Source organism: Mercenaria mercenaria, chromosome 7 (assembly GCF_021730395.1).
Source record: "Mercenaria mercenaria strain notata chromosome 7, MADL_Memer_1, whole genome shotgun sequence".
Classification (NCBI taxonomy): domain Eukaryota; kingdom Metazoa; phylum Mollusca; class Bivalvia; order Venerida; family Veneridae; genus Mercenaria; species Mercenaria mercenaria.
In genome coordinates this window covers 52658852-52679459 of record NC_069367.1, presented here as the reverse complement: position 1 = coordinate 52679459, position 20608 = coordinate 52658852, and the positions used below count along the sequence as shown (strand labels likewise).

The window sequence follows — 20608 nt, the reverse complement described above, 5'->3', positions numbered from 1 at the left end:
TATGTAGGTAAATTATTTGGTTTATATATAAGTTTGTACTATCAAAGGATGTATTCCGAAACAAATATGCTTGCTTATGGCATAATAACATGTTATTTTATAGGCAAATGAATTTGATTCAATAAATAAGAACAAAACGTTGATGAAAAAGTTTTCAAAATGGTTAATTGTTCTATATGGACATAATCGAGAGGCATCAAGAGTACTACAGAAATGTGCAAACAACATTGATAACATTGCAATGGTTGCTGTGCCGGAGTTTAGAGGCAGTGACATTGAGGTATCACTTTATCTCATATTGAAACAGGTATACCGTTCATTATATACATGTATAGGACAATTGCAGGGCGCTCAGGTAACAAGGTTTTATATATGCTGTCGATAACCATTAATTGCTAAATACTTGCAGCTATAATATTTCATTACAGATATTTGTGCCGCACTTACTGTTTCTTACGTTTATTTACTCGTACATAAATATATAAATGTGTGTTCATCATTCAGAATGTTAATTGTACGTACGTCTCATTGTATTGTTTGTAGGCATACGTAGGTAAGAAAATAATTGCTAATTTGCTATAAAAAGCCTTAAAACTGACGACTTGCGAAATTTCTACAGGATTTAAGGATATTCAGAACACTTCTGTCTTTGTAGTCAACTCCTCCGTTGTTTTTCCAAAATAAACCCGTCTAGTACAAACTATATATGAAAATAGAAAATTCAAACAATATGTAAAACGTGTTGATCCAAGCGGCCATGTGCATGATACCTTTATTGAAACTGAATAAATGTCATTACCGAATAGTTGTTACTTAATTACTTATTTGTGCCGCATTTATTCCACTTCCCTAGTCCCAACTGTATCTTTTCGTTTTTCAAGGATCTCTTTGACATAATCGAGACAACTGTATTGGACATACGAAAGGAATATCTTACTATCGATAGTCATGAAGCATTCAAAAGGGATTTTGTCAACATGTTTCAGAGGGTAAGTAAATTGTTTCTTTCAAAATGTCAAATCATAGTCACCGAAAGATATTTACTTGAAATCCACATTTGTTGTTTGCTGCGGATATTATTTTATAGATTTGATTAATTATTATGAAATAAATTTTGAATAACTGGTGTATATGAACACTGGCCATCAAAACTTTTTTTCTCAATTAGATAAAAACTTAATTGATAAAAGTTTCAACTCGAATGTTTTGTTAGTAGTTCTTATTTTAGGATATGTATTTAATATGTCATACATTTTATATGTTATACACTCAAAGAATGTCCAATCATGGGATCCTACCAGCAAGTGTAACGCCTATCTTATTGACACCCTGTTATGGACAAAGAATGGCAGACAGTTTTCTTCCGTCGGTTTTGCTGATATCAACGGCGATATAGTCGTCAATTCAGACATTTTTCCAAATGCTAAATACGGATACAACCAGAGAAGGTTTCTAATATCAACCCTCGAAGTAAGCACATATATTAAGCTATGTGAACAAATAAGAATAACACTAAATACAAACAGGTGCACACTTTGTTTTAGTTATTATTTATTTTAGAATAATATCAAACACATTCGTGTTTGAAAATGTACCTATTGTCCCTAAGACATTGCTTGATTTGACCTTAGAACACTATAATAGGTGATGTTCAAATACACGCTTTTTCTATACCTATAGGTAACAAAAGCGTGGATTATAGAAGATAAAAAATTATGACACCTAAAGCTCCATTTTTCCAAAATGATCTGCTAGAATAATTTTTCTCCTTTTTCAGAAAATAAAAGTTGATTTAATTACGTATAGATTTATAGTTAGTTCTGTTTTATTGAAGTTATGTACGCTTTACCTCTCATGAACAGACTCATTTAAATATGTTGCTTTGTTGCGTTCTATGATTCCAAACGATCTTACTCGGATTTTATTAACTATTAAAACAGCAATATTTTAAGCGCCGTGCGGCGGCTGAAAAATGTCTCCCCGTACTTGAACTAGGTCTGATGATATTGGGTCATTAAGTATATTCGTTTTTACTAACTGCAAAAGCATTCGGCTAAACCAAATGCTATGAGACGTGAGGGTAGTTTTACATTTCATTTTCTCTTACAAATAAATTCAATTAAACCGAGTCTGCTGTTATGTAGTTTTGTTGGCGTTCTATCTTTCCAAACGACCTCTTCCCATTTTTTTCTTTGGTAACTGACAAACGACATACTGGTCCAAACAAAATATTTTGATTTGTTTCATCAATGCATGGGAAGAAATTATTTTATACGGAGACAGGAGCGGTAAAAATTCAATGTTTGAATATTGAAAAGTATACCAAGTTTATAGATTTTAGACTATATTACCTATTTTGGCTAGAATATTGCAAAATAGCCCTACCTGAGGGTATTTTATGGTTACTTTTTGTTGGAATGGCAGGGGTACGTTTAAAAGCTATACATGACTACAATTTGCAATTTATGGATAGCTGAGTGCAATTGAATATCCTGTTATTTGTTCGGGGTTTTTTTTTTGTTGTATTTTTTTTGTTTGATTTTTTTTTGTAATTTCATTTTCTATATCTAACGTGTTCAAATTGAGATCAAAGTCACACGTTCTCTTTTGGATTATATTAACTTATTTTAGCTCTAAAGATCGAAGCTTATTTAAATCATTATTGAGTTCACTTCCTAGAAATCAGTAATGGTGTCATATGCGAAGGTGTTGAATTATACCAATGTGCAGTTCTAAATCCTTTGAAATTCAAAATGAATGTCCGTTCGGGATCAGGTAACAACACCCAATCATAGATATAATGTTTTACAGTACGCGCCATTCGTCTTCAAGAAGAATGTAAATAACAGCTATACTTACGAAGGATTCTGTATAGATCTGTTGGAAGAGTTAGCCCACAAACTCAATTTTACGTAAGTTTTTTAAACTATATAGAAAATTTCTATATGTGGTTTAAACTGTAAACACTATAATATGGAATATAGAACGTTAATTAAGATATTTGTTATATTTCTTCTACACAAATTTCTAATAATTAGTGTTATAATTATGGAAGATGAAACAGTTAGATTTAATTGTCTTTGCTAGCAGCAAATTATCATAAGGTTTCTATCAAAGATGCTAGTGAAAGTCAAAATAATAATCAGAGCTTCAAAACAAAAAATAATATTTTGTTAACAGTTATACTCTAACGGAGCCAGAAGATGGGAACTGGGGAACCATAACGAATGAAGAGGAGCTGACATTTAATGGTCTCGTTGGACAACTGCAAAGAGAGGTCTCTGAAAACTGACTTACTTAGAATGTTAATAGCTTTCAAATTTTCAGCGTTGAATAACAATCTTTTTATTGTAAATGGCGTTAATATATATGCCAGTGCATAAAAGGATATTTAAATTAGGAAGCTGATAAACACCATAAAATGCAAAAAAAAACTTTGGGTATTTGGAGTTACCCAAAGCTTTGTTCAAATATTAAAGTTGGGTGCAACATTCATTTCCTTAATGACCTGTATAAATTTTTAAGACTATCATAGGTTGTGATTTGCCGTAAGAAGTTTTAAATACCATTCCAAAAAGTGTATGTTTATTTACATTATAGATATAATTAAAATACACAAAATAACCTTGAATAAAATCATAGAATAAAATTTTTGAACACCTTATATCCCACCTGAAAATATCTATAGAAAACCACCTCCGAGTCGATGAAGAATAATAAGTTTGAAAGAAGGTAATATCTGTGAATTAGTCACAACATGTCGTACTGATTGATGATAGCTTTAGCTATGGACAAACATACCTCAGTCCATCTCCTTGAAATTTCATTTTCGTTCGCCAGAAACCTTCTTTTTCTTTTCCGTTTTACCTTAGCAAATCCGACGAGTCTGCTATTATTTTGCTTGGTTGCATTTATGCTTCCAAAGGATCTTCTTACAGATTTTATTATTAATGAATGAACTATTTTCTTGCACATATGCTTAAAGATATTACCAAAATCAAACACTGTAAGAACTGTCAGCGGAGCTTAAAAACAATTATCATCCTTTTCCTACAGGAAGTGGATATAGTTGCTGCACCAATAGCAAGCCAAGCGGAGAGAAGCCCTGTCATGGATTTTAGTTATTCATATTACTATGAGTATACAACAGTTCTGGTAAGAAAGCCCGACATCAATGCGACAAAATGGAGGACACTGTTAGATCCATTTAAAGTGGAAGTCTTAGTTACAATAGGTATACTATAATCCATTTGATATATTTTTAGAAAAGGTAAACATGACTACCGTACGTTAAATAAAGAGTATTTTATCTGTATGCAGGACATTTTAACCGAGTTGTCAGTTCAAATATAATAAATTGAATGCAGATGATGCAGTAACTCAGAAGTTACCTGAGCAAATGTTCTATTCTTGTAAAAGGCTAATGCTTGAACGGATCAAAATAAAGATAACACAATGACTCAGTAAAATTATGTATTATTCCTGGCTGAGGCAGACTTATTCTTTAACTTCTAACAAAGATAAATTACCACTTGTTCAATATACATAGTACCCATTTACCGAAATGCGCGATTTAAGTAAGACATGTGCAGTTGAAAAGGGGTTAGTACATTTTTCCTTCATTGTAAATGGTTCCTATATTATAGAAGGGTATAAAATGGTGCCAGGGATCCAGTGTAACGCAATTTATTAGCTGTATGTCGAGTTGGACTTTATTTATAGTTAAAATAGAAAACAAATGTTCGTTTATCGTCCATTTCTATATAATTTTTATTTTCACGAAATTTTATTTTTATTAAAATAATATACTTATAATACTAAATGTAACATCTTGCAAACTTTTTAAATGTATACACTTCTTAAACTCCTTAATCATATGTGTGTAAATTAAGACAAAACAGAGTAAATTATAAAGTAAAGTATTATATTTTAATATTTTTTATACTTGTAGGAATATCCTTACTGGCAACTACTGTTTTAGTATTTCTGTTAGAGAAATATAATCCATTCTATGACACCCCTCAACATACAGAGGACAGAATGATCCAAGGAGGCTTGCATGAATTGCATAGTTCATTCTGGTATGTGTTTGGAGCCTTATTGTGTCAAGGTAGGTTTCAGTAAGGTAGTGGTTTTCCACTTCTCCTGTAACAGCTAGTACATTGGAAAATTGAAATCAAGAAACAAATGCTAATAATAGATAAATGCTTTTGCTTTTCTGATGAAATCTATAAAAAATATTCCGCGCCTATTTCATCCTGCATACGGTAAAGTTAATCAATTAATATACATTTTAAGCGATGTCGCGGAAATTAGCAGTTTGACGTCACGGAGACGGCTGCTGATCAGAAGCTGACACTATCGAAATCTCGAAACTTTTCTTTCACAATGTAGTTAAGTTTGAGAGCTGTAATTTTTATATTTTTCCTATGATTTAGTTATCATTTTTGCCATGAAACTTGTTGCACAAAAATGTTTATTATTGAATTTTGATCAGCACGGGATTTGTTCAATAATAAGCACGTCGTGTGGATTTCTTGGAAAACATTTGTGCAAAGTAATAAATGTTTCTTAGAAGGCTTTTTATACATTTGGCAAAGCTAAATGAAAAGAATAACCTCTCAACGTTATTAATCTGGCCCTATGTTCACAAAACATTTTCAGTGAGTTTGATAATGAAACATTATTTGTAATTTATATTTAAATAGCATGTTTAAAGCTACATTTTAAGGTAATAATTATTTTCAAGTGGCTATTCAGTACTGATAGTCAGTCTCAGCTGGAATTTAATCTTGAAGTTTTAGTAAAATTTCAAACTCAAACTCATCTGAGACCGAAAAATGTTTTGTGAACACGGGGCCTGATGTCGTTTTGAGAAGGATGTGAATATGACCGCATAGGTCCTAACTAGTACTGAAACTGTTATATACTGTATGAACTCTGTTGCAAAATTTCAATTTTTTTTTTGAAACTTTTGTTATCATTTACTTTATTTTCCCATTGTTTAAAACATTTCAATCTATGTGAACTATGTTTGATGACCAAAGTGTTCGTTAATGTACCAACAATCGGCTAAATATTTAAGAGTAATTGAAAGGATTAGGACAATAAAACTAATAAGACTAAATAAATGTTATAAAGAATACAGATACCAAAAGACATTGCACCGATATTTTGCGTGCAAACCAACAAATATGTACTTTACAAAAGCTAATTAACACATACTTAAATGTGAAATTAAAAAATCTCCAACATTTTAAAAACCTACATTTATAGTCATCAACAATGGTGTATAAACAATCGTATGATTCATACTTGCTTCAAGGCGTGTTGACCTACATATGCGATGTCGTAAGGTCTTGACGTCACAAAAATGTTAAACAAGGAAAACGATATCAACCGCTACAAACAGATGAGCAACCGTCGAATTGTTGGAATTAATAATAAAACAATTATAGTCTTTAAGATTCAATTCAAATGTGGAGTACTAAATTGGGAAAAGTGATATAAATATAAATATCTCTTTTCAACGATCAATAAATCATAATATTGACCTCCTCGCTAAACGACAATAGCAATAAGGTATTACAGTTTGAAAAACGGATACGATAAAGTTAAATGTTAAGTTTTGACAGTGATGAGCTGCAGCAGCCATTTCAGTGATGTCTTCACACCAACAAAGTCCTTCTACAGCGCTTAGGATCAATATTAATTGAAACATTTCCTTAACGCTTTAGTATAATGGTTAAAAAAAAAAATAATCCAGAAGGCCTGTAGAGTTAAAAGCTTTTTCAGTATTAAATTGATATCAATTTTGATCATGTATAGAAATCTATGCAAAAATAAATAGCCTGTTCATTCTCACATATAGTTTTCTCTTTACTAAGGAATAATTTAATAAATTAAGTGTTATCTCAAGTGCGGAACTAACTCAAATGATATTTGATGAGCACTTCGGTATGTCAATAAATAATTAAAAGTATATTGTTGTGGTCTTTCTTCCCGCGCTGCCAATACTGCATGAAATGTGAAATTGTAGTTTCATTAAGATTATTGTATACGTGTTCAATTTCATATAGCTCTCTCCTATGTCTGGAAGCCAAAGTTTGAAAATGTTTTCAATACAGTTCTAAAATATAATCAACTGCTAATAAGAGTTAAACATAAAGGATGTTCAAAGACATATTCTGATAAGCTAAACATTTATCTTATAGGCGGAGTACATTTGCCACAGTCAACAGCGGGGAGAACTCTGATTAGTTGCTGGTGGTTAACCTGTATTATTATCGTCGGAACATACTGTGGAAATCTCATCGCTTTTCTGACAGTGACCAAGGAAAAGCCACCGTTCAACACACTTGCTGAAATGCTTCAACAAAAGAACACCTACAAGTGGGGTACTGTTGGAGGCACTTCTTGGGAAATGGCATTTCCGGTAGTTTCCCCAAACAATCTATTTCCGACCTATGATAGAAATCTTTGTAAGCTAAAATTATCAGTTGCGATTGTTTCGTTGTTTATAGCGGAGACAGAACAAGTAAAAACCTATTCTCACTTGGAAATTTATATAAATTCCTTTTATGTAGCAATACCATGGTTTTAGGAGTTTTTATTAGTGCCAAACCAAACCCTGCATATTTCCTTAACTACTATTTATTCTTACTTAATTATTCCATTATTTATATATATTTTGCATTAAATATATATTTTCCTTCCAAAATTGTGAACCATGCTATTAAAATTATTTTGACAATGAAATTCTTATGCTTGACCTTGCAACAGTTTTCTTCATTTTCTGAGCATTTTGAAATATTCGGAGTGTCAAAAGCTTAGTAGTAATGTAATACGTTGTCATCTGTAACAGCTATCAATGTATCAGATGTGACACCTAGTTTTTCTCGAGTTACTGTGCACATGATATAGTTCTTTAGATAATGCATTAACTATTGCCTGCAAGTTACTTCACACTACCCCCTTCTTATCTAGCTGCCTATCACGGATGTGCACCTACAGCATATTGATCTGCCATAATGGTTTGGATGTTTTAACCAGACTTGATTTGTGAGTGTTCTGTTTGCCATGGTGAAATGTAACTGCAGTTACACTGTAAAAGTTTAGTATTGCTTATTTTGTTTGAGCGAAAATACCACACAGTGGGATTTAGGTTGTAAATTTCCTACATATCTTCCCACTGACGACTTTCAAAATGATAGATCATGCCAGAAAGAAAATTGAAACATAAACGGTACGCTTTATAGCATTTATGGTGATAGAAAGTATAATGCAATAAACCAAAGAGTTGGAATTGCATGCGAACAAAACACAGCAAACTTGTTTAGCGGTTGGAAACTGGTTGTATCGGTATATATATATTTACTTTGACTATATTTTGCAATATGTTTCGTTGTACCTGTTAACATTAAAGATTACGCATCTTACACATTTTACTAAATGTGCACGTTTGAACCTTAAATGTGATGGATTTAAAACTGTTGCTATCGACATATATCTTTTCTATGTATTCATTTGGCATCAATAGCTGTTTACTTTTAATAATATTGTATTATTGTTACAACAGCAATACCTATGAGCAATCAACAAAATCTAAATTAAAGTTCTGAAATATTTTATACAACATATTAAGCGTTTATAACTCGGTTAATATTGAGAGTGTGTTCCGGAAAGAACGTAGTGGAGAGGATGTATCTCATCACGTGAGTGTACCTTAGTCTGTAAGTGGACATTTCTTTTGCCTTTGTATATGTCTGTTATGCGCACACACACACACGCACACGCACACACACGCACACACACGTACATTTGCACTTGTACTTGATATGTTATACCTCGGTGGGTAAAGTATTCAAGTGTATTTGTGTGTGTGTTTCATGTCTGGCTGGGACATTTGATCTTACAACAATATCTATTATGTCACCAACTAAGGTACTGAAGAAATATGTTTCGAGTTTTATTTATTTATTGTTCACTTGCGTTTGTAGAGCTCAAGCAACCCTACATTTAGAGCCACAGGAAAAGCATTTCAGGAGTTCAGCAAGGCTGATCCTACGATTTTGCATCAAAGCCCAGCTTACCATATAAATCGAGTAACAAAGGATGAAAACTATGCGTGGATAGGTATGTTCAGTAAGATTTCAGCGGAAGTGCACATACGTTTCAAAAGTTTATTTATGAGCGTTTTTCTAATATTTTTTCATACCCAGTCACACCTTAAAAACATACTTAATATTGGCTGTGTAGCTGTATATCTTATGAGTGATTAACATTGTTATTGTCAACAGTGAGTCTCCTACATAAAAATTTCCGTTGACGTAATTAGGATTTCTACCCGCAGTTCTTAAAAATCCTTAGAAGATGAAAAAATGGAAATATTGATTTAATTTGAACAGTAAAAAAGAAGTTTGGAATGAATTACTTGATAATTTATATCTTTAAATAATCTTTTAGACCACAAACATGTATTGATAATTGCGTCCATGTAATATTTACATAGCCTTAAGAAGTAGTTTCAAATACTGAAGGTTTACCTTGAGTAAATATTTATTCATTGTAAGCTAATCGACGAAATACTGCGTTTTTATAATCCATTTCACTCACTGTATATCACGCGCATATTAATTTCAAATCCTTGGAGCAAAAACCAAATGAAATTCAGTTTGTTCCCCAAATTAAGTATTCTCGAGAATTTGCAAATGTTAAAATGAAATGGAGTTTTATGTTCCGTGTCTATTTATAACGTCGCACGACATCTGCTTCGTTTTCGTTTAAAAGCGTCTGTTTCCCTCGCTTAGATCGAAACGTGTTCCAAATATTATGGGGGGTTGCATTTATTTTTAGTAAACACGGAATATATCTCACAACAGTATCATGAAAACACAAACTGTCTTATTCAGGATGACATATATAAGCTTTATTTATTTCTTTTGTGTGCATGAACAGGTGATAAGACAAGCATAGAGATAGCGATGGCAAAGGAATGCAGTCTTGTGTCAATCAAGGAAGAATTTATGCCACTGATATATGTTTTTGGCTTCACAAACAACTCGCCTCACACTGCAGTCTTTTCTGAACAGTAAGGCATTTGATTTATTAAGAATGAAAAAAAAAGTTCTATTAAAATCATATTTTAGACTAAGTTATTATTTTAATGTACTCCTCTTCTCAGAATTGACAGAATTTCAGCGCGGATCTGCATTCAAATTATTTATACAATATACTGGTTCCTCTTTTGTAAAATATTTAGCTCCGACATCCCTTATATAAATCAATGCATGTTCCTTTGAAGTAATTATTATTAGTTTATTCTTTTTAACCTTTACTCTGCTAAGTTTCTAAAATGGATTGGTCCATCATTCATTTTGGGCAGTACCATTTATCATTATTCGAAGGGATGTTCACTGCATTTTACTGACTGAATAGCGAACAGTGCAGACCGTGATGTGCAGATCTTGGTCTGCACTGGTCGCAAGCGCTAAACCAATTGCCGCCAGCTGCCTAAAGGTTAACAAACAAGTTTCCATATTAAACAACATTATACACAAATTGGTTCTTGAAAATAGATGTTTTACTTATATATTTTTATACTTCTAGAATGATAAAAATACATGAAGGAGGATTGTTACAAATATGGAAGCGGAAGTGGTGGCCTAAATCCAATTTCTGCGCGGGGAATTCAATACCAGAGGCTAAACCAATATCACTCATGGACGTTCAGAGTGCATTTTATGTGTGTTTAATTGGTATTTTCCTTGGGTCGGTTGCTTTTCTTGTTGAACATTGTTGGTATAAATACAGTTCGTACAGGCAAACAAGGAGAAATAATTCAAGTAGTGCCGTGATGGACAAGCAAGGCGACAAACCGACTGATTCAAGGAAAACAATGACTTCAGTTCAAGGTTATAGGCAAACACATTTATGATACAATGTAATTATGTGCAACAAGAATGGTCAAGATACAAACGATGACTGAAATTATTTAAATGATTACTTTCTTCGTAAGCACTGCACTTTATTCAATCTTTGAGTTGCCGTTTTTTTTTTCAGACTGTTTTTTTTACGTGTATTATTGTACCAAGAGTCGTCTTAAATTTGCTTTGTTGTTGACAGTACATTTCAACAGTTTATCAATTTTTCTGTAATGCATTGCGAACCGTATATTTTCTTTAAACATTTAACCTAATAATAACATTGATGGCGTTTAATAAACTGTTAGTATTTATAGATTTTCAAAGTTCCAACTTCTTAATTACGTTATAAAAACATTTTAGAAAGCTTTGGAACAAAAATCACATTTGGCGTATATGAAACTTAAAATATTGTACGATGAGACAAGTGGCATTATACCGAATAAGCTTTCCTAAGAAAGCTACTTTTGTTATATCTCACATAACTGTCCAAAGCAAGTTTCCCATTAGTTTAACTTGAATAATATATCATATTCCCAAGTGATTTTATATCTCATGCGTAAAATAGTTATTTTCAATTTCTGCGAACGTGATATGATCTATAATTCCATATCACATGCGCAACAGCGCTACTTCTGTTTTTCTGCGCATGATTTTTTCATATCACCCGTTGAGAGATTTATACTTTCGTACTAATTAAAAGACTGAGAGGATACATTTTCAGACGGGACGCTTATATATACTTTAGAATTGAATTACTTTAAACGATTTTTCTTTTTAATGATTTTTTCTACGTGCCAAAGATGTCGAAAACAACTTTGCATTAAATATTGAATCGAAACTATCGCCATCAGATTGAAAATAATCTAAGTAAAAAAAATATTAATGCTTACACTTAGATGTTTCGTTTAGAAATCAGAAAGTTATCGCTGTTTATGAAGTTGAAATGTCCCTCCCGGTTATTCGTAGTTTTTCAAATTTCCAGCATTGACGCAACGTTGAATTAAGCGCATAAATATAGAGTTCAGCGAAATGTAAACGTCCCAACTAAATATATCAATCAAGTCTAATTACAAAGCAAAGACGCCACAATTTCTGAGTGCTAACAAGTAAAGACTCCTTATTTCTGTCTTCACTATTTGGTTGGTAATTGCTTTTTAATATCAAATAAATCATTTAAATCATTATGTTGATTTTCCAGTAAATCTTTGGACTTTTGTATATTTTCGGTATAATAATATATATATTGTATTCCTGAGAGGGTGATATGAAAAATGTTCACCCTTTAAAATATGAATATAGACCTTGGCTGGCGCCTCAGTCAATATTCATATATCTTGTGGTGAAAATTTTTCACATCTCCCTCTCAGGAAAACAATATTTATTTAATGTACATGCCTGATATGAATTATCCGCATACATGACAAAAATGTTAACAATATCTCAGTTGCGTGTGGTTCTCGTGCAATTCTGGATACTTTTAAGTTACTGCGTTATAATCAACGACAGCATTAATATCACTGATTCTACAATTTTGTCGTAAACAATGCATTTTTAACAGGTCTCGTTTGCCAAAAATGGTGTATCAATTTCCTCATAAACATATTATTGTTGCTTTTCATCATTTTGTTCTTCAGATGTAACCTACACTTGCAAACATAACAACAACTTCTGAAAGAATTATTTCAGGTAATTTAGCAATGTAAACATATCTTGTTTCGCACTAGCTTGGGCGTAATCTTATCTGATCAATTTGATATGAGTTAAATTTTTCAGATATTTTGTTCCGGTTGTACAAAGAAATGTTAATCGGTAACTGATGAAGACAGATTTACTGTTCTTGTGTCCTTCTACGTGCATCCTGTTAATATGTTATGGTTCATTAAACCAATATAAGAAGAAGTTAAAGGGTAATTATACAGACAGAAGTAAGAAAACAAATGAAGATCAAGGTCAAATAGGAAGTGAGAGCATGGTTTTTAGGCTCTTCAAATTCATGTAAAATGTGTTTCAAGCGGATTAATTTGGACAAAAATGGACTAAATTATTTCTTTATATACTTTACAAATGTCGGACAATAAGAAAACACCCAATCTTTAGTTAATGAAAACAGTATTATTAAAAATATCAGCTTCTGAATACATTTAATTAAGATATACTGGTAAATACTAGCCTATATATTACACAAAAACATTTAAAATATAGAGAAAAAAATCACAACTACCATCAGTTAAGCAATGTAAATTGTGTCTGTATTTCACTGATGTTTTAAAATGTAACGCAACAAGTTTGCAATGTTCCTTGTGATATCTGAGTTTCAGCTACGTAAATTCTTTTAAACAGAAATACTGAAAGGCAGGAGATATGTGCCATGTTTTGTTCTACATCCATACTCGTCTAAGTGTTTGGCATAATATGTAAATTTAGGAAAAGTTCTAATGTATAAGATAAATGCTATATAATACATATATAATACATATATTATCTATAGAAAATAGATTGAATGTATTCCTTTGCTGACGCTGATCTACAGAACATGTTACATCTGTACTTTCTGTTTCTTTTAGACACATGTAATCCTAAGATATTCTAGTGCATTGTCGCCGTGTTTGATCACTTGGTCAGACTCTCTCCACTCCATCATCACAGCTATATACTGACGTTTGATGTTGTCCGAATGTTGTTCGATACAATTTGAAATACGTTTGCTGTCTAATCCAAGATCTTGACCTAATTGCTGAATGTCTTTTGTTATACCTTGAGCCAGCTCGATTAGCACAGAATCCGACAGATTTTCTGTGTAAGAAATTTTACATTAATGAAATTAACATGGAAATGGTTGGTAATTGTTTAAATATAACATCAAACATAGAATATCATCGGCTTTAAAAAATCAAGCAGTAATGCAATGCTCTGTTCAATATTAAATAAAATAATTATTTCATTGTAATCCAATAAATGCGTCCAATTTCGGATGATTGTATCCAGATAAATTGGAATTATATTTAACAAGGTCTTTGTGGCGTAATGGTTCAAGTCACTGACTGCAAATCACTCGTCCATCACTATAATGTTAAAGGTATAGAGCCCGACTTCTTACGCAGGGGATATGTGACCTTACCAAGATGCTAAATCGTTCATATATTATTGCAAGGAGTAGCGCTAGGTATCTCCATTAACCATTAACAACATTTGACTTGTCATACGAATATTGACTTCCACTGGATGTAAATGCGTAAATGTATTCATTTCGTGAAATTTGAATTTCACAAATCTGAAAAGATGTCCCTAAAATATTGATTTGCTGTCATTTTTTATAAAAGCGTCAATTTTGACGACAATTACGCAAAGATTTACAACACTGATTTTCTGTGTACCTTTCTGGAAACGTACAAAGTTCAAACACGACTCTGCTATATCTTTATGTCCGTTATATCTTAAAGCATTTGTTACTGGTCCCAACTACAAAAGAAAAGCTTTGATTATGCCATTGTTTATTTATATTGTCATATAACTAGTTTATTCCATCAAATGGTAGTAATACGAACAGGAACAACATGTTAATCGAATAAAGCCAGTAGCAAAATATTTACATCATACGTAAAGAAAAAAACCCAAAGATGTACTGGCTATCAGCTTATGTGGTTTCATTGTCAGTCCATGTACGACGCAATTTGTCAATGATAAATGCACACTAAACACGTACGTCATCATTCTTCACTTTTTTATGTCAGACTTACATGTGTTGACTTGCACTTTGGTAAAACGGTGGTCATCAGTTCGAATTTAGTTGACGCCACACTGCAAGACAATATTTATACTGACGGAATACTAAACGTAATTTAATAAGCTGTAAGATATAATGGTTTTACCACCTTGTCATCATGCACGGCTTTGGCCTTCATCCAGTCCAGTAACATTGCTCTACAGACTGTTTCTTCGTTGTTTTCTAATGACTTTCTTTTAGCTATTCTGTATCCTGAGCTAAACTCGGAATGACCGAGTAAGGATCTCAGGACTGCCTGTCAAATACCTGTGTCATTCTTGCACAATATGTCAGACAGATAAAATGCCAGTGAGGTAACTGCAACACAAAATGCTTATCTTGACCTAGTATGTGCTGACGAACAAGGGTACTTAGCATTAGACAGTTTCTCCTTCAGAATATAACTCGTAGAAGAATTATAAGCCACAGCTATGTTTTGTTCTATTTCACGGAAAGTTGCATAACTGATCTTCTATACAACGATACGATATAATTTTATTTTAACATTTTGCCATTTTATAAGTAATAGATTCTGTACCGTATAAACGGGTGTGTGTTGACAGAAACAGAAAGTAATAGGTAAGGATGGATTTCTCGGAAGCACAGAGCACCAGTAATACAGCCTCAGAGCCATGCATTTGCAAAGTAGGCCCATAACAAAAAGAAGCTGTAACGGAAAAATATTCCAGACGGTTTGCTTTAAAATCCAACAGGTACATTTTACTTTTTATGCCAAATATAGATGTAGGGGGAGTAGGGGTAAGGGGTAGAAAAGTGGGTGGGGAGGTGGTTGAGGGGGAAAGTAGACCAAGGATAAATATACAAAGGGAATGCTACGTTCCTGAATCAGAGTTACACTACAGCGTTAACCACAGTAGCGCATATATTCATGTATCAAAGACAAACACACACACACACACACAAATAACTAACATAGATGAACAGACAAGTAAGATAAAACAACACTGTAGGGCACCGCCCAAGGCACACAGTCGCACAAGCACACAAACGCACACATACAAGCAGGAAAAAAACAAAAACCGGGCACCGCCTTAGGAAACATAATATCAACAAATAGATACAATAACAAAATTTGAAAAGTTGATTCTATAAAACTTACGATAATAGGGGAATCTGACGCGTGTAACACTGACGGCAATCCGTGGTCTTACCGACTGAAAGATTTTAAATGTCACAAGTAAACTAGCAATGTCAATGTTAAAGAAAAGAACGTTGGATACAGCAACTACAATTAGTAAAATCTGTAAAAGATCCTTTGGAAAAGCAAAAAATGCAACTAGAAAAAATAACAGCAGACTCGGTTTGACTTGGAGCATATTTAAAACAACATTGACCTTACCAGCAGATAAATGTAACTAAATTGTGATAGCGAACCGTTCACCGCAAATGTCATATTTGTTGTCTACATTTATCCTAAGTATTGCGCTATTAAATTAGCAAGTGTGGTGTTAATGTTGTATGTTTACAGTTCGTGCCCGATGTATGGAACTTTTAAGAGACTAAATTATGCAACAATACATGTGGTACCTTTGGTAGAGATACTGTTATTTCAACTGAACGTGAACATGATGTTTCTAAAGTTACATGTCTCCTCAGCACAGTACATCTGGTTGTTCCGACATATGCTGGAAGATCTTTCTGTTTCCAGGAATCCTTTACACGTAGTGTCAGGTCAGTTGCAACACCTCCCATGTAAGTCAAATACGTCACATACATCTTACAAAAGATATATTATTTCATTTGAAAAAACATTCTCTCAGACACATAAATTGCTTATCAAGGTTCTAAAGGAAACCTGGCAGTTGTGTCATTTCCAAATTTTACTTTTGTTTTCGTTAGCATTAACATCATCCCGGCATAATTAGAGGTTATATGATGTCTTTCTAGCTAGTTGTTATAGAAGAAGAAATCAAGTGCTCTTTTGGCACGAAGTACCTAAATATTACCATCGACCTCCCGTTAGCCACATGGGTTCTACACTCAAAACGAGATTTTGAACCCAAAGCGATGATGGGCAAGTAACCTTAACTACAAGACCGCGGAGCTCTTTCGTTTGCAAAGACAATGAAGCTGCTAAATATTCAAAGGTTTGAATAACAGTCATGAAACTAAAAATGAAACAGGGCAACTGTTAGAAGCATATAAACATATTTTTCATATGAAATACTATAATCATGCAAACAAAACAAAACAAAACTTACATTTTGCATAATTAATATCGATATAATTATATGAAAACTTTACCTGTTCAATTTGTTCTGTTGTATTTTCAATATTCCCCGTGCAGATGACCTCTAACTTTTGACCTTCCTGTAAACTTAATTCAGCGCTTAAATCTGGACCTTGAAAATTTAATGACAGAGTACATTATATACAGATTTTATAGTGTTTAAAATGCCAAAATCAGTTTAAGTAGAAACCAAAAAATTAAACGTATATATGTTTAGACCCTTTTTAAATTGTAAATATGCTACACATAAAATATGTCAGTCCTTAACATGTTACAAGAATAACATCCGAGGTTCATATCCTATTCTGAAATGAAGCGACTGGTATTGTATGATACCTTCTGTGTATCCATTCTCCTTCAGAAATTCTAATGTGTCCTTGATAATTTCCCGTCTTACAATTCTTAACACACATTTTTTTAGATCATCCTCATGCTGTTTAACAATCATCACAACGACTGTGTTGTTGATACAAGTATGCAAGGCCTCTGCAATGCTGGGTACATTTTCCTTCGGATAACTTGGTGGCATATCTAGCTCCATAATGCTATAAAACATGTCATACTACAATAACAGATAATAGTAATACATTTGGTGTAACGTTCAAATCAAAACGTTGTATATTGAATGAAAAGTTGATATGCAACGGATATAAATTGTCCAATTTTTCAAATTGTCTTACCGTGAGGATATTATGATTCCTGAAAATTGACAATATCTATTAACCCATCTCCACAACCCCCCTCCCCGCAAAAAATATGAAAGAATTTTATCGATGATGTTGCATTCCTATGATAGGATTTTAATGTCTAACTGAAGAAAACTAAACATTATTCTTGGCAAATATACCATCAAATACATTACGTAAGGAAGTATTATACGTACGAGTACTTTTCTCGACCTGCAGGAAGCATTACTGTTAGATCGTCCCGATGTCCTTTATATTCAACATCAGCAAACTTCCATACTTTGTCTTTTGTTGTATACATCTGGTATGTCTTTCCACGTTGAAACTTTTCATCATCTTAATTTCAGCAAGTTTAAATTAACTGACATCAAGAAGTATTTCTCTGATAAAATTATACACTAATGTAGCAAGCAAAATTGACAAAGCTCCAAATCCAAAAAGGTACGTTCCAAAGAATATGCACCTATCTCATAAAAAAGTAGTACTGTTTGTGTTATTTTGTGTTTATATAATACTGTATTCCTGAGAGGGAGATAGAAAAATCTTCACCTCGAGAAAATCTTATAGCTAAACGAGACCGTCAGTTAGAAAGCTGTAGTCATGTATATTCTAAACTACATTGAAATTGGTGCAAATGCAAAAAAAATAATCTCAATTTTAACTGTAGCTTTCCTCAAAATATACTGCCTCAGACAAAGCCTTTTGTTAAATACTTTGAGCTTTCATGGTTAATTTTGTTTGTCTACATGCCATGTTCAAGGTCCATGTTTTTTCCATTGCAAACTTGTATATAGAGAACACATTTTTATTAAAGTTTATCACCCAAGACTGTATGTAAAAAAATAAAATAGTAGTAAACAATCTGAGGCCATTTCTTAACAACTGCACAATTTTTATAGTGTTGCTTCGAATGTTTATTTGCCCCACCCACTTTTTCGCAGTTTGAACACCTGCATATCTCAACTAATAAAATATGTTTTAGCTTTTTGGTGAAGTTCGTCCATTGAAAAACAGTAAACTTATTCAGACCACTTTGTGGCTTTGCGATGAAACACTATTTAGTACAATTTAAAATGCAGCATGTTGTGTGAATGTCTTTTGCATAGTTATTTTATTATGAAAGTTTCAGATAAAAAGTTAGAACAATTTTTAAAAAATTAACGGAAATTGTGTTCCTGGCTGGTCACATGTCAGATTACCCCCCACACTTTAAATGTGAATATCTGTTAAAGTAAGTCAAAATTGGTAACAGTAACTCTTGTCAATGAAACTTAATACATGTACATTCAAACCTGTGAACAAAGACCACTGATCGGAACATGTCAAGCAAAAGCGGTCTTTGTTAAATGGGGGTCTTTATTCGGGGAAGGGTCACTTCTCAGATAGCCATTATCATACAGCTTCTACAGCACTTGCTTTCTTTATGTTCTATGTATTAATTCCTTTTGTAAATCAAAGCCACCATCACTATCATCATCAACATCATCATCATCGTTATCATCATCATCATCATAAAGGTACTCAGAAATGGGACTACACTCATTTGTAATGAACTACAAAAATACCTTTAAACTGTAGGTATATTGCTCTAAAATATAAATAAAATCAAAAAAAATTTTACGCAGACACCTAACTTGGACCGCCCTTTGTTATCACATTTCGTGCGCATAAAACCAGAAAAATACCTCCTCTTCTGTGAAATAAGATATCAAAATATTAAGTATTATTGTATAGTATAAACGTTAAACTATAGGAAAGTTTGCACTGAACATTTACATGAGGTAAAATGATTAGGTATATCAAAATCTGATTGTAAAAGAAATTCATTTTTATGCCCATCATTTTTCCAAAGACAGCACAGTGTACAAAAAAGCATGTAGTCCTACATTTTTATTACGTTGTGACTGCAAATTAAGGTCTGGAGGAAAAGAACATTATTCAAAACAAAAGCCGCTCAGTCAAAATTGGTTTTTATACGCCCGAATGGACGTATCATGTTATGACGCCGGTGTCCGTCCGTCGGTCCGTCCGTCCGTTAGCAATTTCCAGTTCGCTCTGTATTTCTTGAATCCCTTGAAGCTGTCAAAGAAACTTGACACAAATTTTCACCACATTGTGACACGTGCAGAGCGCATGTTTTAGATGGCTCACGTCAAGGTCAAGGTCACAAATAGGGGTGCACAAATGTTCACCACATCGATAGTACGGGCAGAGCACATGTTTCAGATGGGTCGTTTTAAGTTAAAGGTCATATTTAGGAGGTCAAAGGTCATACCTTCGGGCGTATATTGCTCTGCATTGCGATGCTCTTGTTGAAAATATCTATTGAGTCCTTAACCTATCGCGTCAGGCATAATCAAAGAGAAAATGATTTTCTAGGAAACAAGCAAGATATCTACAATATATAGAAAATAAACATAAAGCGTTATTTTGTTCTTCAGAAATATTTTCAATATTTTACTTACTTTGTTTCTTTGATGATTTCATCAAGTCAATTTCAATGGCCTTTTCTGGGTGTTTTCCGCAAATAAGAGTAACAATGGAACTTACAGCCAATATATTGTCCAAATTTTTATTGTCCTTAACAAACGAGACAAGTGTCTGTTCGGTTACAGATTGAAGCTGGATTCAAAGGTAAACAATTTTCAGACAAAGTATGTCGAAGTTTATCTACATCGTCACATAAGCTCAGTCAGTGGGTAATACTGATTATTGATTGACAAAACGTTTTACATGTAAAGTCAATTGCACCCCTTCTGACATTGTTCTTAACAGATGAGTGCATAACCTTAAAACACAGTTATGACGAGAATACCTCTGCCAAATTAATTATATAAAATAACGACAATAACGTTATACAAGAAGAGTTTTATATACTGAACAGCAAAAGAAACTATCCAGATTTATAACTTGGATATTTTTATTTAAAAACTTTTCATATCACATTACACTTGAAGAACTTCATGTGTAAAAATTTAAAAGA

General features: G+C 32.9%; 2 protein-coding genes across 2 annotated transcripts in view; both read right to left on the bottom strand.

Moving 5' to 3' along the window:
* The window catches only part of LOC123554157 (uncharacterized), an 80441-nt gene that overhangs the window by 53471 nt on the left and 6362 nt on the right, over window positions 1-20608 (bottom strand). The window lies entirely within an intron of this gene.
* LOC123555827 (uncharacterized) lies at window positions 13050-15847 on the bottom strand. Its single transcript, XM_053548393.1, has 3 exons — window positions 14798-15847; window positions 14300-14384; window positions 13050-13718 (listed from the first exon to the last, which is right to left on the bottom strand). Exons 1-3 carry the CDS (start codon window positions 14840-14842, stop codon window positions 13486-13488), a joined length of 363 nt encoding a protein of 120 aa, XP_053404368.1. The 5' UTR covers window positions 14843-15847; the 3' UTR covers window positions 13050-13485.

Excerpts from the sequence above, each read along its gene's own strand:
- LOC123555827 (XM_053548393.1), bottom strand. The coding sequence starts at position 14,842 with ATGTTACTGGACTGGATGAAGGCCAAAGCCGTGCATGATGACAAG. Across the intron at positions 14,385-14,797 it reads AAGCCGTGCATGATGACAAG|TTGGGACCAGTAACAAATGC; the intron begins GTGGTAAAACCA and ends TTTCTTTTGTAG. Across the intron at positions 13,719-14,299 it reads CTTTGTACGTTTCCAGAAAG|AAAATCTGTCGGATTCTGTG; the intron begins GTACACAGAAAA and ends TTTCTTACACAG.